The 25,877-nt window shown below is 33.9% G+C and overlaps 1 protein-coding gene across 1 annotated transcript; it reads right to left on the bottom strand.

Moving 5' to 3' along the window:
• Positions 1 to 8,637: 8,637 nt before the first annotated feature.
• On the bottom strand, positions 8,638 to 11,673 carry LOC120768207 (equilibrative nucleoside transporter 2). The gene is made up of 6 exons (XM_040094779.1): positions 11,070 to 11,673; positions 9,908 to 10,211; positions 9,364 to 9,837; positions 9,224 to 9,309; positions 8,970 to 9,169; positions 8,638 to 8,909 (listed from the first exon to the last, which is right to left on the bottom strand). The coding sequence occupies exons 1-6, from the start codon at positions 11,409 to 11,411 to the stop codon at positions 8,798 to 8,800; spliced, it is 1,518 nt and encodes a 505-aa protein (XP_039950713.1). The 5' UTR covers positions 11,412 to 11,673; the 3' UTR covers positions 8,638 to 8,797.
• Between the last annotated feature and the right edge of the window lie 14,204 nt (positions 11,674 to 25,877).

Genomic DNA, 25,877 nt, shown 5'->3' with positions numbered 1-25,877 from the left:
TTTTTTTTTTTTGGGAAATTTTTGTAGGTCTTTCGTCTTGTAGGGATATTTTACTCTTTTTATATGTTACCTTTAAACCATAAATTCAATATGATTTGGTTTTGGCTAACCCTAGTCTATAAAACCTATATAAATTAAAGTATATTTATATGTATGTAGGTATGTAGATCTAAAAAATATATATTTTATACAATATTTTACATATACATATATGCTTATAAGTGCAACAGGAACGAAGATATTTCGTTATAATCTGCAGAGTGGATCAAAAATGTTTTTTTTTTTCGAAAAATTGGTGTGCAGATAGCTAGAACAAAAATATACTCTTCTATTTTTCACTTTATACACCAAAAAATTGTTTTTTATACACCACAAAGAAGTTCTGTCCAAGTATGAGCTCTTCATATTATTAGAAAGATCCTCCGCCTTTCAGTTTCCACTTTTATTTTGCTTATTGTTGGAAAGAAAAAATCTTATCACAATACATATTTACTATTTGAAAAAAAATATACGGATTTTTATATTTGTAGGCAACCGAATTCTATACAAAAAGCTCTCTCATTTTTTTCGTAAATTTCACCGTTCAAAATTTATAATAAATGCGAAAATTGCTAAATTTAGTTTGACAAAATAGCTATCTTCAATATGCCAGGACTTAGAGAGTACTGAATCGAATACATAATTGCAGCTATCCAATTCTTTGGCAAGCGAACAGTGTCCAAAATTAGTGAGCAGTGAAAAGCTGAATCGATAACTGCTAACACGATTTCTCGCAGTGTATTTTTTACAGATTTTCGTTTTCCAGCAATTTTTCTATATGTAAAATATTGTGTAAGATATATGTATATAAGTATATAAATATAAATTTGGAGAATATAAATCTGAGGACATTCTACTCTGATAAAAATAAAAAATATAAATATATTATTTGTTAAATCATTACTTCAACTGCCTGCTAATATTTATATGTGATTTAAATTTTTTTGAATTAACTAATCAATTCATCGCACAATTTTCCACTGTTGTATTATTTATTTATGTATATTTAACTGCTTATAATGGTTGTATTGTATTTAGTTGAAAATAGTTTAAAAAGTCGCTAGTCCAACTGCAGCAAATGTAAAGAAACGAATCTCCGAACACGCACGTCTTCAAAGTAACTGCAATATTTATGAATGAAAACGAATGCGCTCAATGTCTATTTGAACAAATTTTATTTGTAGGTCATGTGCTTATAACTTAATTATTAAATTGTTAAATAAATATAATTTAACTTTATTATAATTTATAACAGCTGCATAGTCTTTTGAGCGCGTAAAAATATGTAATAAAACTAAAAAAAAAACAATAAAAATAAAATTTTGAAATTAGAAAATAAATAAAATTTTTTAATAATAATTTTTTTTTATGTTTATGGGCAAAAAAAAATAAATTAAATTAAATAAAAATAATAAATTTTAATTTTAAAATATTTTAATAATAAAATTATTTTTTTTAAGTTTATGTGTACGCTTTTTTATGTTATGTAATATAAAAATTAAAAGTTTTTTAAAAATTTTATTCAAATTTTTTATTAAGGTTTTTTTTATTTTTATTAATAAATTGGCAAAGCAACTTATTTTTTCTCTCATAACTTGTTTTTTAATTTTTTTTCATTCAATTATCGCATGCGATAAATTTATAAATGAATAAAAAAAATTAAACATTAAAATAAAAAAAAATATATTATAATATTTAAAAAAAAATAATTAAAAATATAAATTAAGTTAAATTTGTTAGTATAATATTTAATTAAGAAATTAATTATTATTTAATGCATGCGATATTATAAAAAAAATTGTGCGTTTGTATTGCGTTTACAGTTATACTACAAATATGTTAATTAATTTCGTCTCGACTTAAGGAACTGATAATTAAACTATAATTTCTAGTTAGTTGAAAATTATTATTTATTTCCCAACTTATTTATTATGCATAAAACACTGTAAATTTTACTAAACAAATAAAAATCTAAATGTTCGAACAAAAACACAGAATTTTAAATATTTTTATTTAATTTTTTTTACATTTTTTTTTTAATTTTTTTTACATTTTTTTTAAATTTTTTTTACATTTTTTTTATTTTTTTTTTATATTTGTTATTTTGTTGGTTTTCACTTTCTATGTACAGCTTTCTTATGGTCTACAACAACTTACACCTTTACAACACCATTAAAACAGAGACTGTTTTTTGTAATTATAAAAAACAAAAACTTAACGAAATTAGAAAAACTCTCAAAGTGAAAAAAATACTCGAAAATTAAGTATTTTGTAGTAAAGCATGAAAAAAACTAGTTAAAACTGACAATCACATTTATTAAAGAGGAAAATTTTAAACAAATAATTTAATGCCAGAAGGATTAATAATATATAGTTAAAATATACCGACTTTTTAGTAGTAGAAATGTATATGTTTGTATGTGTGTATGTATGTATGCCTTCAGTTATGCATTCTGTTTTCCACAGACACTACTAAGTAGACTCTTTTGTTAAAGAAAATAAGAAAAAATGTTAACTTCCGTTGCCACCTATAAATAATACCCTACAGAAATACAAATATTCCTTTCAAGAACTGTGCGCTCAAAATTTCTATAGCAGCTATACAGGATTTGAGACGCTAGCCTTACTGAGGGCAAAGGGATCATTAGATCTCTCGCCACCGATCTTGGACCAAAAGACATGCGACAGCGCATGTATCGATTGTGTCCTAGCGCTGACCAAGCTTCCGCGAAGCCCAGCTATTTAGTAGTGGAACACAAGTGGATACGGGAGCACCGATCAACTCCCCTTTTATCAGCTTTACGGTTTCCTGCGATTCCGCTGTGGTCTGGCATCCATACCAGTCTTATCACAAAGCCACTCGATGCTATTGATAGCGAGGCTAGGCACTTTTCGACCAGCACTGAGGGCACTGTTAATGAGGCAAGGCTAGTATAGCCGCGCTGCTATTTGAGTGGATGGTCACTTCTTTGAAGGAGGTTTCACTCTGGAGCAGTAAATCTCCTTCTACCTTAATGGCTGCAACCTCGGCCTGGAAGACACTGCAATACTTAGGCAGTCTGAAACTGGGGTTGATATAGAGCTCCCGACAGTAGGCCCTTCCACCAACCTTTTCCCCCCAAGCATTGACCCATCCGTGAAGAAGCTCGCTGCCCGTCTTCTCCAACGGCTTCTCTTGGTGGCTCAAAACAAATTCGGGTTCAAAATAACCCATATTCAATACATGAGGGGTTAAATGTTTCATTGTCGAAATAAACCATATTCAAATGGTTTGAAGAGCATAAAGTCTATGACACAAGCTCAAATAATTAGAAATAATTTTTTTTATATGATATTTTCACCTTCAGATGCTAAATTCTGACACTAAACGTTATTATAGACACGTATGGTTACATAAAAAAATGAAATTGAAAACAAAAATTCCAGTGATCTTCGTTTTTTAGCCAACTCTGATTCGTTCCTTATTTCTTACACGAATCCATTGCTATTTTTTTGATAACTGTGCATACATACATACATACGTACATATATATATATGATAATTTGAATTTAATTTACCTAAAAAGTAGCTAAATACACGAATACGTTGTTCGTGTAGAAGTCGTACGATGCAAGTGAATTTAAATCAAATCGGAAATAATAGACTATCTTATAGACATACATACTCATTACTATTATCATTATTATTAATAATAAGTGTAAACACATATTTACTATGTAAGTAGTTACACTAACAAAAATAATAATTTTCTAGAGTGAATTAACCGAACCGAACGTTATCGATTGGCAACGATCGGTAGCCGGGCAGGTGAACTAATTCACTCGCCATCTTTCTATGGACGGAAAAACCACCTTAGATGTTGTAATTCGCTTCTATGTATGTGTGTATGTTTTACTCGGACTCGGACTATGGGTCAAGTAATGGCTTTAAATTTGATGTTCAAGATATCGATGTTAATGTTGTCGTTAAACATAATCAGTGTCATTGTTGTTGTTGTTTGTGTATGCATAATTACATACATACATATGTATGTAATGTATAAACGTATGCGTAAATATAAAATGGTGAAAAACATTGTTAATGTCAATAAAAAGAAATAATTGTAAAAAAAAATTTTAATTAAAAAATTAAAAAAATTTGAAAATTAAAAAAATTATAAAAAAAATTGTTTGGAATATAGAAAACAATTTTCAAAAATTAAAAAAACAATTTCATTTTTTAAAAAAGTTCTTTTAATTTTTTTACTGAACTTTAAAAAGAAAATTTATTCTAGAAAAATTTTGAAAGTTTAATAAATTATAACAAAATTGTGTAGAAAGTAAAAAATAATTTTAGAAAATTAAAAAAAAAAAAACAATTTTATTTTTGGAAAAAGTTTTTGTTTTAAATTTTTTTATTTAAAAAAAAGTTTAAAAAATTGAAAAACAAAGTTTTTTAATGAAAAAAATTAAAAAAACAATTTTTTTATTACAAAAACAAACGAAAAACAATTTGTTTTTTTTAATAAAAAAAATATTTTATTATAAAAAAATTTAAAAAAAAAAAAAAATTATTATTATTAAAAAGATTTTAAAAAGAAATTGTTTTTTTAATTTAAAGATTAAATTAATTAATTTAAAGATTAAAAAACATTTTCTTTTATTGTGGCAAAATTTTAAAACTTGAAAAACAAAAATATTTATTTTGGACATTTTTTTAAATTAAAAATTAATTTTTTTATTTCTAAACAATTTTTTATTATAAAAAAATTTAAAGATTAAAAACATTTTTTTATTAATTTTAAACTTAAAAACAAATTTTTTATTTTAAAAAAATTTTTAAAAATTAAAAATAATGTTTTCATTATAAAAGAAAATTAAAAAAAAATTGTTTTTAGTTATTGTTGTTTACCTTATTTTTAATTTTTCAAGTTGTTTATAATAAGAAAAATTGTTATTTAATTTTTTTTATAATAAAAAAAAGTTTTAGTCTTTTTTTTTAATTAAAAAAACATTTTTTTATTATAATTTATTATAAAAAAATATAAAGCAATTTTTGTATTATAAAAAAATCTTAAAAATTAAAAAACAATTTTTCTTTTTTAAAAAATATTTTAACAATTAAAAATCATTTGTTTTTATTATAAAAATATAACTAAAAAATTATAAAAATATTTTCCAAAAATTTTATATAAAGTAGTGAAAGCGGGGTCCTAGTGGACAGCGGTGTGGCACAATAAACAAAACAAGACTGAAAAGCGTTATTTTTTTAATAAATCGGAGGAATATAATAATAAAAATTATTACTTTATACTTTATTTAACTTCTTACTGCAAACGAGCATAGAAGCTTACTATTATTATGAGAATATGTGTGACATTGTTTTTCACCAGTAAAAATTAACCGTTTAGTTCACAATAGCAACGTTTATGTGTCATTTGTTCGTAGAAACGACTTAAACTTTCCAATGTATTTCAATCGGTGTCTAAGTGTGTGTTTAGATGTTTAAAAAATAACGTGAAATATATATATTTTAGTTGGCAATAGAAAATATAGCAATAAATTTCAAATAGATGTCAGTAAAATCAAAAATTAAAATAATTAATCAATAGTATTATGTAACGAACAGCGCATCATTTGTGGACATATTAATGAAACTGCATATGTATATGTGTATAAAATGCACGGAATTAAACAAAAATATATATTCAATTGCAATTAATCATTGTTAGTTGGTGTTGTAAATGTATGTTGTTGCTGTATTTGTACATAGCAGAAACGTATAAAATATATAAACAAAAAAAGTTAACCTTAAATAAATCGGATATGAGTAATTGGAGCAAAGCTTTATCACTTTCTTTCGACTAAGTGTAAACCAAAAGTTTAATTAACTATTGAAGCTGTTACAATGTTTTAAATGAGAACGGTATTTTATGCTTAAGTTACAGTTAAGTTTAAACACTTATTTTTAGCGTTTCACAATTAAAAATTAACAAAAGACGGTACACGAAGGAATTAAAGGCATAACAAATAATTACTAAACTATATAATTTAATATTTCGTTTACTAATCGTATACAAATGTAATATTTTTTTTGTACTAATATTCCGCAAGTATCATGTCTAAAATTAGTTCAAACAATGAGGCTTAAATGAAAATCGTTCCATATAATTTAAGTCCCTGAATTTGTTATAAGTAATTGAATTCACAAACAATAAAGAAATTATGTGTAGACGATGGGATTTGTTTAATAATTTCATAGTGGGTGGTTTTCTGAAAATTATTATATTTTCTGCAAACTTGTTAAATACATACATATGTATGCATAGTATGTACATATGTTCTTAATGGAAACCTGTTAATTTTTCAAGAATTGAGAAACAAAAATTTAAAAAAATTATTTGAAAAGAAAAACACGTTACCTTGACTTCGGCGCCCCAAAGCTACATGCGCTACTCCACTAATAAGAATTACATATTTGATTTTGAATGGTCAGTTTGTATGGCAGCTAAATGCTATTGTGACTCGATCAGAACAATTTCTTCGTATATGATATCGTTGCCTTACACAATAATCCATGCCGAGCTTCGTGAAGATATCTCGTCAAATAAAAAAGTTTTTCATATAAGAATTTTATTCCGATCGTACATGTTTGTATGACAGCTGATGATAGAACGATATCTCAATTGCTGAGGGACTAATTCGCGTATATATAGGCAGACGAACATAACTAAATCGATCTACATCGCCCAACTGATTATTTATTGTATATATGTACATGGACCCTCTGGCTGTTACACACTTCTTGCCAAGCTTAATATAGCCGATCATGCAAAATTTCTTGAAGATACCTCGTCAATTGAAAAAGATTTCCATTCCAGACGGACAGTGGTGGTGACGGTGGCTAAATCCACTCAGTTTATCCGCTGATCATTTATATACATACATACATACATATGTACTAAGAATATATTTTATAGTCTTCGACTTTTCCTCCGGGGTGAACTAAATATACCTGCTCCTGTTTACAAAAAGACACAAATTTCTAACTGAAATTAATAAAAAACAATTTTTTAAATATATTTTAAAGAAAAAAAAATATATAAAAAAAATATAAAAAAAAAAATATAAAAAATATGAAAAATATATAAAAAAATTAATAAATAATATTAATTTTAAAAATACTAATTTTGTGTAAAAAAAAATTTTTTTATTAAATAAATAAAATAACACACTAAAAATATTTTTTTTAATTCTAAAAAAATAATAATTTCAATATAAAAACAAAAAATATTAAAAAAAAATAAATAAATAATTTATCTAAAAATAATAATAATTTTTGTGTAATAAAATAAAAACATGTTTTTAATTAAAAAAAAAATAATAAAATACACAAAAAATGTTTTTTTAATTAAAAAAAAAAATAATTTTTAAAAATAAAATTAAAAAAAACAATTATTTTATAAAATACACAATAAATGTTTTTTTAATTAAAAAAAAATAATAATTTTTTAAAAATTAAATTAAAAAAAATTATATTTTTTTATACCTAAAACAGCCATAAATAATTTAAAAAAATAATAGAAATAGTAAAAAACTCTAAAATAATAAAAAATATATTTTTTAATACGTAATTATTACTCGTTGACATTAAAAATTAATTTGAAATGTTGTATTAATCAGCTTCACAGAGGACACCAAAGTCGCATTGAAGAATTGAGACTATTTACATATGTATGTATGTATGTACATATGTACATATACATACATATATCATTTATTATTTATTTATTTTACATTATATTATTTTATTTAGCATTTTTATATTTTATGACATACTACTTTTATTTTTTTATACTTTATTTTTTCCTAAATTCAAAAAGAGTTAATTGGTTAAAAACATTTGGTCAAAAGACGTTATTTTATTAATGTATTTAAAAAATATTTAGTTTAAAATTGTTCTACATAAATTGTTATCAAGTAAAATAAGACTTATAACGATATTTTAAACTTTTACTTAATTTTTTTTTTTAACTTTTTTTAGAACACGAATTTGATAAAAAAAACACTTTACATTATATTTATAAATAAAAATTAAAAAAAAAAACAATGGTCAGAGTATATTAATATGTATATTGGTATGACCCCGATTTAAAAGTTTTTGTGGTCAGATTATTAAAAAATAAGTAAAACGAAAATAAACAACATAGTGAGGTATAACTTAATTGGCGTAATACATTGTCTTTTGGGAAAAGAAAAAAATGCAAGCGAAAGCAAAAAAAAAATAAAACAATTTAAAAATGAAAATAAAATAATTAACAAATAAAATATAAAAGGAAAATTTAAGTAAAAATAATTATTTAAAAGCAAAAAAACATAATATAAAGGAAAATAAAAAAAAATTATATAAAGAAAAATAATAAAAAAAAATTTAAATGAAGAATGAAAATTAGAAGTAAATGAAAAAAATATATAAAATTAAAAGTGATTAAATTAAAATTAAATAAAAAAAAATAAAATTAAAAAAAATTTAAAATGATTAAAATAAAATTAAATTAAAAAAAATAAAATTAAAATTAAATAAAAAAATAAAAGTAATTAACAAAATTTAAAAGCAAATTTAAAATAAAAGAGTAAAACAATAATCTTTAATTTTGGCACTCCTTCGTCTGATCTAATCTCATTATTAAACACTAAATCGCGCATTTCTCAATATATGTTCCTTATAATATAATATATCTATGTACAAGGCACTAAGTATTGCGTTCCACACCCGCTATTACAGCATTTGCACAAAAGCCATGCTTAGTAATGAGCCAACTGCCAGGCCTAAACTCAGACTTGCTGCCATTATGGATGAAGCCATTTCTTTTTCGTGCCGCATGACAGATCTGAAAGTTATATGAGCTTAAAATTAAGAGCACTCTTTTGTGTAATGAATTCACACTTGCCTCGGCGCCATTATTAAGCTGATATTTGCCAAATAACCGTTAGTTATACCAAAGCTAATCATCAATATGATAAATGTGGTATCGGTATGCACCAGCACGGGCAAGAAATTGTGTGCATTACTATTCGCACAGAGAAAGAACGGAACGTACAGCAGACGTATAAAAGTCATTAAAAGCACCGTGTGTGGATTATTGCGTGGCTGGAAGTAAATATAGTTAATAGCAATTACAACGAAAGTTATTCAACAACCTACTCGCTCCCACAAACCGGCCAGTATACGTCCAAAGTAGTCACCGGAGTTGAAGAATAGATAATTTACCACTGGCATGTAGTAGGTATCTGCAAATGGTTGAAGTCAAATATCAAATAATCACACTAAATATAGTGTCTTACCATTCCATGCGTGTCCTTTGCCGTAATTTTCCGACTGCATTAGCTCCGTGACCGATGGATATACGGAGAGTGTGGTCGCAAAAAGTAGACATATGTTGACGGCTTCAACGTAAATTTTTCCAAAGACCTCCTTTACATTCGGATCTAAATCCACGCCAGTGTCAACACTACGACTATGTGAGGGTGTGTCGGCCAAAATCTTGTATTTATCGCCTCCCTCGACGTAATACTTAAAAAATGGCTGATGTGACATGATTATATAGCAGATTATGGATAGAAAAACCAAAGCACTACCAATGATGAAATATATCAAAGCAGTAACATCGGGCGCAGAGCCAAAAGCGAGCACTAAAATGAAAGCGAGCGCTGACAGTATACCGCCCAAGGCTTGACCACTGACCAAAGCAGTCATATAATGTGATGGGAAGAGACCAGCCACGCCGAATATACCGCCAGACATTGTGGCCGAACATACTAAAACAATACAAAAAATTTTGGTTAACAACAGACAGAATGTAGGCATGGTTTGATATATAGTACTTACTGTTAATGATTACGACCGTAAACAATGTGATTAAGAAAAACTGTTCCTGCCAGTGGTCGGTGTTGATTTCAACGAAGCTCGTGGTTATTATGAAAATGCCTAAAATAGTGAAAAGTGTTGCTAACATTTTCACCTTTAGTGAAACGAGATGCCCATAAATGGCGTTAAGTATGAGAAATGTTGTGCCCGATATAGATGCCGCGAGCGTTAGATCACAGGTAAAGCTTTTTTGCATTGGTGTCAGTTCTGGCACAAAATCGGAGGTTTCGTTGATGGTCGTGTTTCGGAATTTAAACATCCAGTACTAAATGAAAGAATGATTTTTCATCAATATAATTTAAAATATGTTAAAACTATATGTGAAAAGAACAAAAAGATAATTTCAGAAAAGATTCTATACAAGAATTTGATTTTGTTCGATCAGTTTGCATGGCAGCTATGACTAATAGCGTTTCGATATCGGCAGTTACAACAAACCTTTCTTAATTTTAAAAGCATAGATAAAAATTTATAATTATGTGCTGTTGAAGTTCTAACTTTTCACTTGAGTGAGTCACATATACATATGTATATGTATGTACGTCTATTGGTCTAGATTATATTTAAATGCAAATTTTTTTATGCCAAGGCACATTCATGTCAAAACTCGTATGTATGAGGGTACTACTTATGAACGTACATACTATATCCATTCAACTATATATTTTTACACTTATACATACAGATCTGTCAGTCATTATTTGTAGAATTTGCACATTTAGAAACTGATAAGCTTTGTTTACTACATAAGATTTATGTTTAAATAATAGGACTCACTCTCCTCATGCTGATAAATATTACAAGGAAATATATGTATGTATATGCATGCACAATGAACAGACTTAAAGCAAGGTTTGTGTATTTTTTATCTCAACTTTTGAAAATTTATAACTGCAGCGTAGTAGTTCAAGTTTTGGGCACCAAAAGAAAAAAATATGTTGCAGTGTTTTTCCTACGAAGAAAACGATAACAGCTGTGCAACTGCAACTTGTTATCAAACAATGGTTTTGTTTTAGAGTGCAGCACTGCGCAAAACACAACAATGATTATGAAGAAATAGCAAGTTTTTTGTTTTACATGATTTTGATTTTTTTTTTTCATACAACTCAGTGCACCAACTTACATCCTCTGCTGTTACGAAGAAGTTCCACGGTGTCATGGTGGCAATGCCCAGCAAATAGAAAACGGCATAAGTATAGTTATAGCGATCAGGTGGCGCATCAGTCATCAATATCTGTCCGCGACTACGTATTTGTTCTGGATCCAATTCGTTATCCATTGTTGGCAAAATTGCTGGCATGCATTTTATTTCATCCTCATCGCTTGATTCAGCATTTGCGCTAATTCTGTTAGGATCTGCTGAGCCACCAAAGTTGTTGTCAATTGCACTCCCCCGATATGGTACCTGTTCGTTTTCAACAAGTACTTGTCGATCCGTTGCTCCGCTTCTCTTCCTGAATGCCATTGTTCTCCAACAGTTAGTTTCGTTGTTCTTTGTCTCACTTATCAAAGTAATTAGTGTTTAGGACTCGTACGTCTGTTACATTTATTCGCCCTGTTGCCCAACACAATCTTCACTGCAAACGTTACCCAGTAGCTACATTAACAATTCATTTGCAGTTAGCAATAACATTTGTCTTTTTTACGACTTCGGATAATACTTTTTGCCACTTTTATTTATCAACTAATCTATGGCAGTCGCGATTATATGAAAACAAACAAATGATCCAATTACAAGTAATAGAATGGGTGTTATTATTACTGACACATTCGATAAGCATTTGGGTATAAAGTTATCGAGTAATAACAAGACACGTTGTAATCGAAATGTTAGGATGTATTGCATTACGTTAACAATTAGGAAAGAATTGTTGAGTTTTTTTGGAAACAGCACGTATCCAACTCATGCGTTATATTTCTTTAACTTTTTTCCACTTATATCTGCTTAAAAGTGTATGCAAACTAAGGGATTCCCACATCACAACGCTTTGTTGTCAAAGTAACAAAACCTACAAATTCAATATAAATTTTATAAGTTTTTAAGCAATATTTTGACACAATTTGGTAGCACTTAAACATAGTTCCGTTCATTTGGGGTTTGCGTATTCGCTAATTTACTATATTCGGTGGGTGTACATGGTTAGTCCAGACAAAGAATGTAGCGTTATACATAATATAAAGACAGCTAGCACAGGGTTGCAATTATTTTTTTACGAGTTATTGCACGAAAATAAACATGGGTTGTGGTCTGATATACTTATCTTACAGCTATTGCAAATAATTTTCTGCGTGTGTTTGTTGTTGTGCCGTTGCACCAAGAGGAAAATTCTGCAATTCGTGTACCGTGCAAGGGTTTCGCAAGAGCAAGAGAATCCCCCTAATCTTTATTCTCTGGTCTAGACTGAATGGAATTCTTTTGGATAAACAATATTCCACGAACGAGCAATATATAACAGGAAATTTATTAATTTATTAAATTAGGATATTATTAGGAACATCCAACATTTAAAAAAAATTGTAAATTTTCAAAACTGAATAAAATAAAAAAAATATAAAAAAAAATCGGCCCACTCCGGGATTAGCAGGGATAGTTGTCAAATTAATTGAAGTTTTTTTCGAGGAAAAAAAAAATAAAAAAAATGGCGAACTTACAAAAAAAAAAAATGACGATTTTACTTAAAAAAACCGATTGTTTTATATAATTGATCGTGTTAAATTTTTTTAAAAAGGTCCCCAAAAGTCAATTTCAACAAAGTTATGGCTATTTGAAAATTAAAGAGACATTTTTTTGAAAAATTCATAACCTTTTTGAAGTTGGACAAAAAATTTTGAAAAAATTCTCAAAAATGTTTTTCAAAGGGTAGAAAAGGATGGATAAGTTTCAGCAAAATCTAAAGGGGTCGGGTTCAAAAGTGGTCGATTTGGTATGGAATACCCCATATATTTACCAGAATAGAACGATCTCTGAGTTTCATTAATATAGCACACATATTGACCAATATATTGGTATAAATTCAAACGGATATTTGAAAGTTCTTACATGTATTAGTTATATAAGGCTAAGGGAAGCAATCATCCGATTTTATCTGTTTAAGTCGCAAAGCCTTAAATCACTGTGTGTGTGAGGTGCCAACGAGATTTTTCCAGAGAGGGCAGGCCATACCCACAACTATTTTTAAACCAACCAATACCCCTTCTTACTGCGATTCATTTTACCAATTATAGTTTTGTATCTTAATTTTCGACTTAGTTATGGCGTTTTCTGTTAACAGCATTTTGTGGGCGTGGCAAAAGTCCTATTACACCCTTCTGAAATATATAAAATATTGAACCTTTTATGGTGTCAAGAAACGCGTATACCAAGACGAGTTTAATTCCAGTTACAGTGTCTTCATGAAAATCTCAATCTGTTAACTCCGCCAACTGTTCTGTAAGCTTACAAATTCTAAGATAACTCAGAACGGCTTAGGTTTTTTAATGCCCCAAATAAATGTCATTGAGTTCCGAAGGACAAATACCTTTGAGTTCTGCTATTAATCAAAAATGTTCCGGAACAGTTAAGGTGCGCACGCTAATATCAAAAACGGATGGGTTTTGCACAAGAAAGAAGAAATTGAAAAGCGATCCAGAAGTTACTAGGAAGTCGACTATAGCCATTTTACTATCATCATCAACGAATCATCATAGTATAAGTATTTAAGGGTGATGCATTTCAAGGTTACCTACTAAAGAGAAAACTCAGAAACTTCAAATTGAATGGAGAATGTTTATTACGCTCCTTCGAGCATTTCGACTGGTAACTGGCGAATGACGTGCGTGATATTTTGCTCCAAGAGCTGAATCGAAGCAGGATTGTCATCCTGATTTTAGTCTTTACATAACACTACAGAAAAACTTCTAACGGTGTGATATCATACGATCTTGGTGGCCAATCGACCGGCTCAAATCGCGAAATTATCTGCTCACCGAAGTGTTTTTTCAATAAAACCATTGATTGATGCGATGTACGGGAAGTGGCGCCGTCTTGTTGAAACCAAATGTCGCCGAGATCACGAGCTTCAATTTCAGGCATCAAATAGTCAGTTGTCATGGCATGATAACGCTCGCCACTGATGGTTACGTTAAAACATCGGATATTCTTGAAACTTTTTAAGAGCCCATAGAGCGAAGCAATGTCGCTTGGGAATGTCGAGGGGTTTCAGTTCTTGCAAAAGTTTGTACGCTTTCAATTTGAAATCTCGACGTGGAATGCGTTAAATCTTTCCATACGTCAGTCCGTTGCTGCAAACAGCGCCGAATCGACTTTCCACGGTCTTCGTCTTTGGTACACTTTCAGTTACGGCTGCCATATTTTCTTCACTGCGTGCTGGACGTGGTCTATTCGGTCGAATATTATCTAATAATTACTGCTGGATCTCAAGATGGGTGATGATGTTGCGAATAGTTCGCTCCGTAGGCCGATTATGCAACCATAAGTTGAGTGAAGTGCGCGAAACACATTCTTCACAGAACGTGAATTTTCATAATAGAGTCGAACGATTTGAAATCGTTGTTCAAGCGTCTTTCCATGATGAAATGACAAGCAATTCTGAACAAAAGCAACATGACAGCCTGACACGATTCCAGCGTGAACTGTCAAAAAAGGCTATTAAAGTACTACTTGGATCAGCCGTTATATTCAACAGAACTTAATTTCCTTTTCAACTAAAGGTAGCACGTAGAGCTAGAGTAGGAATGTTTATTTATGAGACCCGTTTTGGACTTTCACATGCACTTTCTAAATATGCTTTGAAGTATCAGGAGTTTTCTGAGCATAGAAATATCAAGTAGATGTGCGGTTTGAAAATGTAGAACACACCAAATAGACGACAAGAGGGCATACTAATTGTATTGCAGGCACATATGTATCTAAATTTTATATGCCTGCAAATCCTTCACAGAAGCGCCTACAACATAAATTGTCAGAGAATTGCCACTTTATGGTCGTTAGGGCGAACCATAAAAAACAGGAAGGTCAAAGATGCCAACCAAAAAACAAAAAAGAATAAAAATTTAGAAAGCAAAGGGGTAAAAAATATGACACCAGCAGATGCCAAAAACTGCCGGACACGCAGTGCCAAAATCCATAGTTACATACATAACGGTACATAAATATCTGTAAATATTTCAGCAGCTTCTTGCGTAGGTGGCAAGTGTGTTAGGCCACATTTCTAACTGCGCTTTGAAGAAATGGTGTGAGAAAGCCTACAAATTTTCCACAGATGCCGACAGGATGTGCAGCAATAAAAACCGGAATAAATAACGCATAAGAAGAAGAAGCAGTTGAGCGGCAGAGTAAATTGTAATGGCATACGAAAGGTAACCCTTTAGGCTGCTCACAACCCCCCACACACAGCGCCACACACTAGAAACGCCGAAAGAATAATAAACGAGCCGAATTTCTTACGGCACATGGACGGAGCAAAAAATAGAAGGCATGAATTGTGCCGCTTCTGTGATTGGTTTTGTCGTCATATTCTCATCGCTATGCCACAACAGCGATGACATTAGAAATTCAGCATAAATTTGCACCTAATAAAAGCCAAAAAGGAGGATCGTTGAGTGCCGCATTCATGCCCCAACAATGCACGCCGCCATCGCATTCACATTCGCCGTGCAATCATCCATCATTGTGCGCGTGTATGGCGGGTGGGCCGACTTAGGTTATTTGAATATCCCACCACAATCAGCCGGTACTGCACAGCCATTCCACACATACATACTTACGCACATACGAATACAGATTTGCTAAGCAGTGCGGCTGCCGTAGGCCACTAACCTACAGTATGCTTCGATTATATTCAAATCTTTCCCCACTTGCAATTTGTGTTTGAGGCAATGACTGGATTGCTATCGCGTGATGACGTGAATTCATTGAAATTTGATGACTTTGGCCTTTTCATATTTTGCTTGTGGTTTTGCCACTTTCGGTTCTGTCGCTGGCAAATGAGACTCAAGAAAGGGTGTTGAATCATTTTAAATTTGAGTCGCCAAGTTGTTAGTGGGCATATCTAGGTTTGTGCTGATGTATGCAAGTTCAGCCACACATCAAACCCCGTCAAAGCTTTCAATATCGCCTATTAACCAATATATACCATAAAGATATGGTAGCTTGCAGATATGGTGGACCGATTTAATATATTGTTGACACTAAATCTTGTTGTGGTAAAAAAATACCAATCCGTCCACCTAACTTCATTAATAGGCCTCATATAAAAATAAAAATGTAGAAAGACGGACGGAATTTCAGATTGACGCACAGAAATTAATATGGACAGAGAGAAGTTCAGTTTAATGAAGGGAAGTTCAGACGGACGGACGGAAATTTGGATAGAACGTAAGGAAAGAAGTTCGAAAGAACGGAAGGAAATCCAAATGAATGGAAGGCAGTTCAGATTGTCGGACGGAAATTCATATTAACGGAAGGAAGACGGAATGTTGAGATTGACGGATGGAAATTCAGATTAACGGACGAATATACAGATAGATAGAATGGACTTCAGACGGGCGCAAGGAAGTTCAGGTAGATGGCCCAAAATACTTATAAAAGAAAGGAAGTTCAGATGAACGGAAAAAAGTTCTGACAGATGAAAGGTTCAGATTGACGGAAGTTCAAATGGACGAAGGGAGGTTCAGATAAACGGGTGGAAGTGTTGAGATAAATGGATGGATATGCAGATGGACGGAGTGGACTTCAGATGGACTGAAGGAAGTTCAGATCGACGGACGGAAATTCGTATAAACGAAAGGAAGTTTAGCTGGAAGGAAGGAAGTTAAGATTGACGGATGGAAGTTTAGACGGATGGAAGTGAGTTCAGATAGATGGAAGCAAGTTCAGATAAACGGAAAGAAGTTCTGACAGATGAAAAGTTCAAATTGGAACGGAACGTTCTGATTAACCGATTGAAGTGTTCAGATAGACGGAAAAAAGTTCTGACAGATGAAAAGTTCAGATTGACGGATGGAACGAAGTACAGATAGGCGAACGGAGGTTCTGATTAGCAGATTTAAGTGTTCAGATAGACGGAAAAAAGTTCATCCGGACGGAAGAAAGTTCATGTGGACAGATGGAAGGAAGTTCAGATATATGTAGGCATATATTTTTCCTACTGGTATGGAGGTTTTGAAATTCTTAGCAATTTCGACTCCACTCCTAATCATTTAGGATTCTCATTTTTACTAATAGCTTCAAGCGATACGTAATAAGAGGATGAAATAAAAAGTGGGCTTCTTAACAGACAATTCAAAGCTCAGTTGGAAAGTTGGTGGCAAGTATACTCTAAGTTTTCTATCAATTTAAGACTACTTGTTGGCTATTATTTATTACCATAGAACTGAACGAAAGTTCTGTTGTCCTCTTGCAATATGCTGAGGGACGATTGAGTCTAACTTGAGCTCAGGGTTTCGGCGAAAAAAGCATTCCTTTTAAAATAGAAATCTAACAAATGTGTGTGCGATAATCAGGGAATGGAATAAACGGAGATTGGAGACAACTCTTCCCGAGCCCGGAGTTCTCAGAGCGCGCGTGGAGCACAGCAACAATGTTTTGCAGATTTTTTTTTCCAATAATTCACTACAATCTGGTTGGTGGTGTGATTGGTGGTTTTATCTCCACGATTCTGGCGATAATTTTATAAAAATAATTGTTAGGGGCATACAATTTCCAATAGTATTAGCTGTCAAAGTAAATAGTATATGTATGCATTTTACATTTCCAGAGATTCAAAGTGTAGCCTGGTTTTTTGCCACCTAATCTCTTCAAGGGAGGGAAGGTCTTCCTTTTCCTCTATTTCCACCGACGGGTACTGAGTCGAAAATCTTCAAAGCAGGAGAGTTCTCTTCCATCCGGACAACATGACCTAGCCAGTACAGCCGCTGTCTCTTGATTGCGGAACCATGTCAATGTCGCCGTATATCTCTTAAGTACTATTGTTTCATAGACTGCGGTATTCGCCGTTGCCAATGCGCAAAAAACCATATATCTTCCGCAAAACCTTTTTCTTGAATACTCCTAAAAGCAATGGTGTTTCCTTTTACATTTTTTCCTTTTTTCATTCTTTTTTTACGTGGCGGGACCTAAACTTAACGCACAACCTCGCTAGGCGAGCAGTATAAAGTTTTAAACGCATTTATATAGCAAGCCGTTTGTTTCAAGACCGACGACTGCGCGCAGGTGTACCTCTGGTGAGCAGACGCTACAATTAGACTTCAGCGAACCCTTAAACCTAATATGTCGGCTTGGCTACCGTCTCTTAAACAAGAAATTGGGTATAGCCCTACGACTATACGAGTAACTGCTCACCCAGAAGCTTGACTATATCCCGTTACACCCCTTACAAATTGCAAAACGTTTCGCAGAAATCAACGATAATAACATTTCCGACCTTATATATTATAACAATAAAAAAAGCAACAAATGCTCTTGAATCCAGAAAAAATACATTGTTTGCTGCGGTTCGCATCACATACCATAGATAATATGTCCATGCATTTCAGAGACTTAGCACAGAGCTTAACAAGAATGAATCCATGTTATCATTCATGGCAAGCGCTACACGGTCTGATTTGCTTCCATTTGGATGGTATAGAAAGACATATCTTACTTTATAGTGACCAACTTTTGGTTTTCGGTTATGGAGTTGGAAATCTTCTATTTATACTCTTCTGAAGCACTTTTTGAAATGTAAATTTAATGGGCTTACATGGCAAGTACTTTTCGTGAGATAATCCTGCCTTTAGAGAAACAAATGGCGCAAAAAGATTCCCAGCTATATGTTACAGTAGTCCGATAACGGTTACGATAAATGAGCAGAATCTTGGGTAGAATGGATCTGTGTAAAATTTCAGAACGATATCTCAAAAACCGAGGTACTAGTTCGGGTATATGCAGATCAACGGACGAAGAGATGGAGAGACGAACTAGGTTAAATCGAGTCAGTTGCCTGCTGATCATTAATTTATGTACTTGTATATACGTAATTTTTTAGGGTCTCCGACGTTTCCATCTGGGTGTTACAAACTTCGTGGCAAACTTAATATACTTTGCATTTGTTTTCACATGTAACTGTACTTGCATACACACCAACCGTAACGTATCTCATGTGATTTCTCATCCAGCTGTTATGCCATAAGCCATTTTCTATGACATATCAGATAGTAAATGTCTGAAAAAATATATTATTTTGTTGCAGCAAACAAATAAATGCAAAAACAACAAGCAAGCATATGCCTGCTTGCAAACAATGACAAGCTTGCGATAAGCTACAAGAGCCGAAACTCCACATATGAAGAATATGAAGAATAAGTGCAACAGCTGAAATAGCAGTTTTACCCAAATTCCGCTCCGGAGCACGCTACATGCCTCAAAAGATATGCTGCTTCTATTATTAAAGCGACAAGCCCACACGCTAAACTGCTCGAGACGAATGTGGGGACGGAGTTTTGGATTTGGGCGGGGGGCAAACTATTTTTGGCTGATATATTTCATATTCTTTTGCGGAAGGAAGCGGCTCACAGCCACGCAGTCATGCGGAAAGGAAACATGCAATATTGCACTTTGTTACGCAACACGCTGGCTCTCCGAGCTTATGTATGTTCGAGACACTATCCGAGCAGACATACGAAGTGGTGTAAACACAAAAAGTGCGGCAAAGTGCGGCAACAAATAAAAAAAAAAAAAAATGTGGCCAAGATGAGTGAAATAAAAACGAAAAGTTTGGAAACTTATAAATTATGCAAAACAGAGCACAAGGAAGTCGAATACGTTGCATGGCGTTGCATGCAACATGCGGCTTGGCGTATGCCAGCATCCGCTTAGACAAGCACACGATGCGACTGCGTTGCGGGGGTGGGTCTATTTGATATGCTTGATATGCGAATGATTGACGTTATGATGTGGTATTAAAAAGCAAAGGCGGTAACATAAATTCTGCGTCGCTTGTCCCGGCTTAGCGCCGAGGAACGTGGCTGGCTGGGTGAGCTAGTGAGTTAATGTTTGCTTTCGGAATGGATGCCGCAAGCTTTGCGTGCATGTATGCTGTAATACTTATGCATTATTGCCTACCACATACTCATGCTGTGAAGCGTTTGGGCGTTAGGGCGTTAGGGCGTGTGGTCTCATCAGCGCTGCAGGCAAAGTGGATTTTAACAAGACATTGCAGCGCTCGCGTACGCTCTAAGTTGATATGATGTGCAATTTCTTTCATATTTAGCTTTCAGCGAATTTATGAAAAAAAACTAAAGTAAATATCCTTTGTTTCGCCAATATTATTGCTGCTTGAATGGAGGAAGTTCTTTTATCATTTGGGCTTGTGGGTGGTTTGAGATGAAATTGGAGAGACAGATGAGTTGATCGTAATATTAAATCATTTAAAATAGTCAGCACAGTATAAGTGACCATGTTGATGAATGCAAAATCATTGAGCACCCGATTATAAATGTGGGAATTTTACTGTACAGCTTAGGTCAGTACCTAGCTATATATTGATAAGGGAATGAACCGTGTTCTGCAGCAAGCAACAAGTTCGTTTTAACCGAAACTGTCAGTAAAAGATGAATAATGATAATATTATATATCGAAGTGCCTGATTGTTAGAGTTATGTGACGCCGGTTCGATATACCAAATACTTAGCTTTACAGTCCGAAGGCGACGCAGAAATGGCTACCACGGCAGATAGCCTGATAAAAGTTCACCCATCCCGTATTGACAGACCGTCGATTGAAATTGTAAAATATGCACATCTCGGAAGATCGCTTCGGCCTTATCCATAATCAAGTATGGGACATTAGTATAATGAACTCCTCTCCAAGCAGTCATCCATGTTCCTCTCTTTCGTTCAAACCATTCCTGCAGTCACCTGCTTGAAATGGAACCGCCTCCTAAAAGCATCAAGAAGTCTTTCCTCAACTACGACGATGACATAAGACAATACGCTGACCAGACTTCAGACACAACTAACTTCAGACATGCATAGACCGCCATTCACAGTGGAGCCATAACCATCTTCACCGACTCCCTCTCAGTGAATGGCGTATTTGGAGTCAAACCTTCACCCATTGTAGACGACGAGCACGGCTTCCTGAGAGCTCGGCTCGGCTTCTAGAGTGACCCCTGCGCAGTTTCGTTTTGGATACTGTAGCAAGTTAATATCCTACTTATCAAAAATCGACAACAACATACCAAAAACGAGTCCCCGCACGACTCTAAACACCTCTTTGCATGCCCAGCTAACCCTATGATCCGACCCCGTACAAACAGCTTGTTTACTGGAGCTACTGCTGGATGACTTTATCACTCTAACGGGGAGTGGATAACTGTTAGAATAGCAACAATAACATGGGGCATGATTCGGTTCCTGTCTCAGCTTACTTCGAACAACAACCGCAATCGGTAGCAATGTTTGATGTTTTAAGGGGTTACATAGGTTTCCTGGAGCAAGAAAAGGCTATTTCCAATATGTTATATCTGTTGCTCATATAAAACTAAAATACTTGATTGAAAACTTCAAATACTTTTCAAGTCTTAAAATGATTATATACATAGCTGACCTTGAGCGTGCAGCTTTTCAATGCTGTTGGAGATACAACTATTACTCGGATTAAGTTGAGAATTAAAGAAAAAATTCTATAATTGTTTTAGAATTAAAAAAAAGTAATAAAAATACATATTTTTGAAGTGATGAAGCCATTGTAACTGTGTGTATGTGTGTGCGTCATTTGGTGAACGATAAAACCTGTGGAATAGAGTGGTCAGTGGTCTCCATCTGGCGAACCTGCTCTGTAGTAGACGAAGACAGCCATCCTTTCCAGAACTCGCCAAATGTGGTCCACATCGACCACTTTGAGAAAGGCAAAGCGGTCACGGAATTCTACTATGCTGAATTATAGAACCTTTGAATCACCGATTTTTAGAAAAGGACCAAATTTGGAGAAATAAAAGAACTACACAATTAGACATTTGTTTTTCCAATTTTCGTTTTTATTTTGTAGGTTAAATAATTATTGCTCCACCCACGTTCGGTATAAGGTAACCGGAAGATCAACATATGCTCTAAAGAGCTAGGGAAGTGTGGTTCTGCGGAAATAGGTCATAATAGAAAAGTTCTCAGTAAGCAAGATACCGTAATGTATTTTAAACGATATTCTATGGAATGAGGGTGCGAATGTTTTGCCTTTTTACCTTTTTTCCATAACCATGTGATAAATAATCCATTTCTTAGAGAGTTATCGGGTTTCATTATTTACATACTTGTAGTTAACAGAGTTTGAACAACTTTAACAGATATCGCTATATGGCATGTATGTAGGAGTGGTTATTGGCTGAATTAGCCAAAGAATTGCGTGAAGAATGTCCTGCCTTTTACAGATAAGTATTTGCTTTTAAGGCTTCACTGCGTGTTTCACCCATTGGAGGCATCCGTTGCTGTCGAAAAAAACAAGGGTAATACCAATTTTAAGTCATTTAAGGTCACTTTAGACGAAAACATGCCCGATGATTGGAATTTAAGTGCGCTCTGCCCCACAATCTGCACCAACTACCGTGGGATAAACCTCCTTAATATCACCTATCACTTATCAAGCATAGTGTGTGAAAAACTTGGACCTTATAAGTGTGACTTCATTCTTGGAAAATCAATAACTGCCCATACGAGGTGTGTTCGAAAAGTATCTCGAATTTTGAATTTTCGCGGGTTACGTATATTCGAAATTCGAATTTTTTGTGGCGTTATGTTGGTACTCATGTCTCTCACTTATGCCGACAAGCTCGGCCATTTTGAATGTTCATTTAATTTTTGACAGCTGATTTGCTTGCACGTGTTTTGGATCGTCATCGATTTTTTCCTATTCAAAAAAATGGATCAAAGGACCTGTATCAACTTTTGTGGGAAAAACGAAATTAAGTGCGCGGATGCATTCCGAATGTTGACTGTGGCATACGGAGAAGCTACCTTGGACCGAAGCAACGTTTATCGGTGGTACAAAATGTTCTCAGAAGGCCGAGAAGATGTGAACGACGAACAGCGTGCCGGACGCCCGAGCACTTCAACAACAGACGAAAAAATTAATGAAGTGGAAAAAATGGTATTGGCCAATCGTCGAATCAGCGTCAGAGAAGTTGCTGAGGACCTAAACATATCGATTGGCAAGTTATGCGCAATTTGCGCGAAGCAATCCGCCAGAAACGCCCGGATTTGTGGAAGAGCAAAAATTGGCTTTTGCACCACGATAACGCGCCTGCTCACACATCGTTGCTTGTGCGCGACATTTTGGCCAAAAACAACACATTAATGATGCCGCAGCTACCCTATTCCCCAGATCTGGCCCCCTGTGACTTTTTCTTGTTCCCTAAACTGAAGAGGCCCATGAAAGGACGACGTTACGCTGAAGAAGATAAAAAAAAATGATTTTTGAAGTGCTTCGAAGAATGGAAAAACCGTTGGCACAAGTGTATAATATCTCATGGGGATTACTTTGAAGGGGACAAAATAGATATTCATGAATAAATAAATAATTTTTGAAAAAACACAAAATTCGCGATACTTTTTGAGCACACGTATATTCACCATGCGCCAAATCTTGGAAAAGTCTTGTGAAAAGAGGAGTGACATTCACCACATATTCGTCGATTTTAAAGCTGCTTTTGACAGCACGAAGAGGAGCTGCCTTTATGTCACTATGTCTGAAATGGTATCCCTGCAAAACTGATGCGGCAGTGTAAACTGACGTTGAGAGAAGCCGGCTCCCTATCATGCGACTTCTTCAATCTATTGCTGGTGAAAATAATTCGAGCTGCAGAGCTGAATAGAGAAGGTACTGTCGACAGTTATAACTTCGAAGTAGTGAATAATTTCGTCTATCTTGGAAGCAGCATTAACACCAACAACAAGCCTCAAAATCCAACGCAGAATAACTCCTGGCATTAAATGCAATTGAGAAGTACAATCATCTCTCTTTGAACAAAGACCGAATTCTCCAAGTCACTCAGCATCCCCGTCCTGCTATGTGGTGAAGAGGGGTGTATGATGACAAGATCTGATGAGTCGGTGTGACGAGTTTTCGAGAAGAGGGTTTTGCAGAAGATTTATTTAGTTGTTTAGTCGAAGAGACCGAAATCCATGTCGTCGTCTTCCTAGGACTTCGACGCCTCTTTTTTGGCTTCTTCATTCTTTTCGACAACAGCGCCAGCACCACTTTTGATATATGTATTTAACTTTACTTTTCATACCTCGATATACAGTCACCTTCAAGATAATTTGGATGAGCGTAGCTAGCGGCCATATTTATAGCTAAATATTTCACTCTTGATTCCGCAAATGTTTGTATTCAAATGGCGTCATGCACACGCGTTGCCAATTGCAGCACACAAACAGCAACGCGACTTAGCTGGCAAATCTGACTTCCTGGATATGTGACTGCAATTATGTGCATTAGCCATTACCTAAAGCTGAGCCTACAAATGTGCTGATTTAATCAGATAACGAACACGAGAAACATGGGAATACGCGTTTGCATGCAAACAAATGTTTATGAGCAGACAGACACATGCACATACATGGCAATGCATATCTGTGTGTCCCCGCCTAATATCTGTGTGCGTGAGCTATGCTCTCTACTCCGCATACCCTTTGTTTTAAGTCAGTTTGTTGGCTGTCGAGCCGCAATCTAAATGATCGCTGCAAAATTGTCACTCAAACAAATTAGAACGCATTAAAAATTTGCATATGATTGACGCCAGTGAGGCAGGAAGCTGCACCCAAGCGATGCCTGACATCTACACACACACAATCAGATGTATGCTCGTGTATTTATTCGTCCATATTGGCAGCACGAGTGCGTAGACAGCATGCATTTCAGTTCATGGACAGGTAATGGCAGTAAGCATCATTGCTGGCATCTGAACGCCTGTGAATGGATAGAATCGAACTGCATTGACATGGACTACGTGACGTCCGACGGTTGTAGTTCGTTTATGATGAGCTGGCGCCGTAGTGTTGTAGGTGATGATGCAACCCTGTGAGACATCGTATAAGCAAATGGCATTAAACTAAAGTAGCTGGCAGACAACTGGCGTCAATTCTGCAAAATGGCATGGCTGTGAAAAAGCATGGAATGTACGTTAGATTTAATGCCTTCTCTTTGATGCCCGTTGCTACTCTTACTAAAGCGTTTTAACATTTAGCGGCTTATTCTGATATTCTTATCTTCAGCTGAATAAGTGTTGAGCACTCAAATACTTAAAAATCTGGATATATACTACCAGCTTTAGTTGATATATGATTAAACTCCGCCAACAATCAACTATTGACGTTGACCTTTACAGTAAGGTTTTAGACAGCATGATGTTAGGTCGTCAAGTACTCATTAAGATCCTAAGGAATGCTTTTCCGTTCTTACGACAGTCAGGTATACGTGACATGAGAAAGCTTTTCAAAATTCCCTTAGCTGTTTGGAAACTTTACATTCCTCTTGTATGATCAATAAGCTTGTGCTTTACTGAACAAACTAAGTATGTAGCAGGCGATAGATTTTTGTAGTATGATTGGTCTTCAACTTTCTCTCAGTCCCCGTGATTCTTTTCAACGAACTTTTGTTTGAAATTTGTGTACAGATAATAGACACTGAGGCCCGATACGGTGAAGAAATAGCAGCAGTCGCTGACGGCGTTGCCGTTCGCAGCAACTCGGACTGACTTATGAAAAAACTTGGCGCATTTTACGTCGAGATCTTAAACAAAATATAGCTTGTGCAAGAACTGAAGCCGCTCAACCTTCCCAAGTGACATTGCTTCGCTCTGTGGGCACTTGAAAAGTTCCAAGAAGAAGGTATGTAAAAAAGCAAAATTGGGACCATTTGGGGATTTGGGATCATTTCATCTAAATAACTTCGGTTTGG

Source organism: Bactrocera tryoni, chromosome 2, assembly GCF_016617805.1.
Source record: "Bactrocera tryoni isolate S06 chromosome 2, CSIRO_BtryS06_freeze2, whole genome shotgun sequence".
Taxonomy (NCBI): Eukaryota; Metazoa; Arthropoda; class Insecta; order Diptera; family Tephritidae; genus Bactrocera; species Bactrocera tryoni.
The sequence above is the reverse complement of the archived record's forward strand: the minus strand, read 5'-3'. Positions and strand labels throughout refer to the sequence as shown.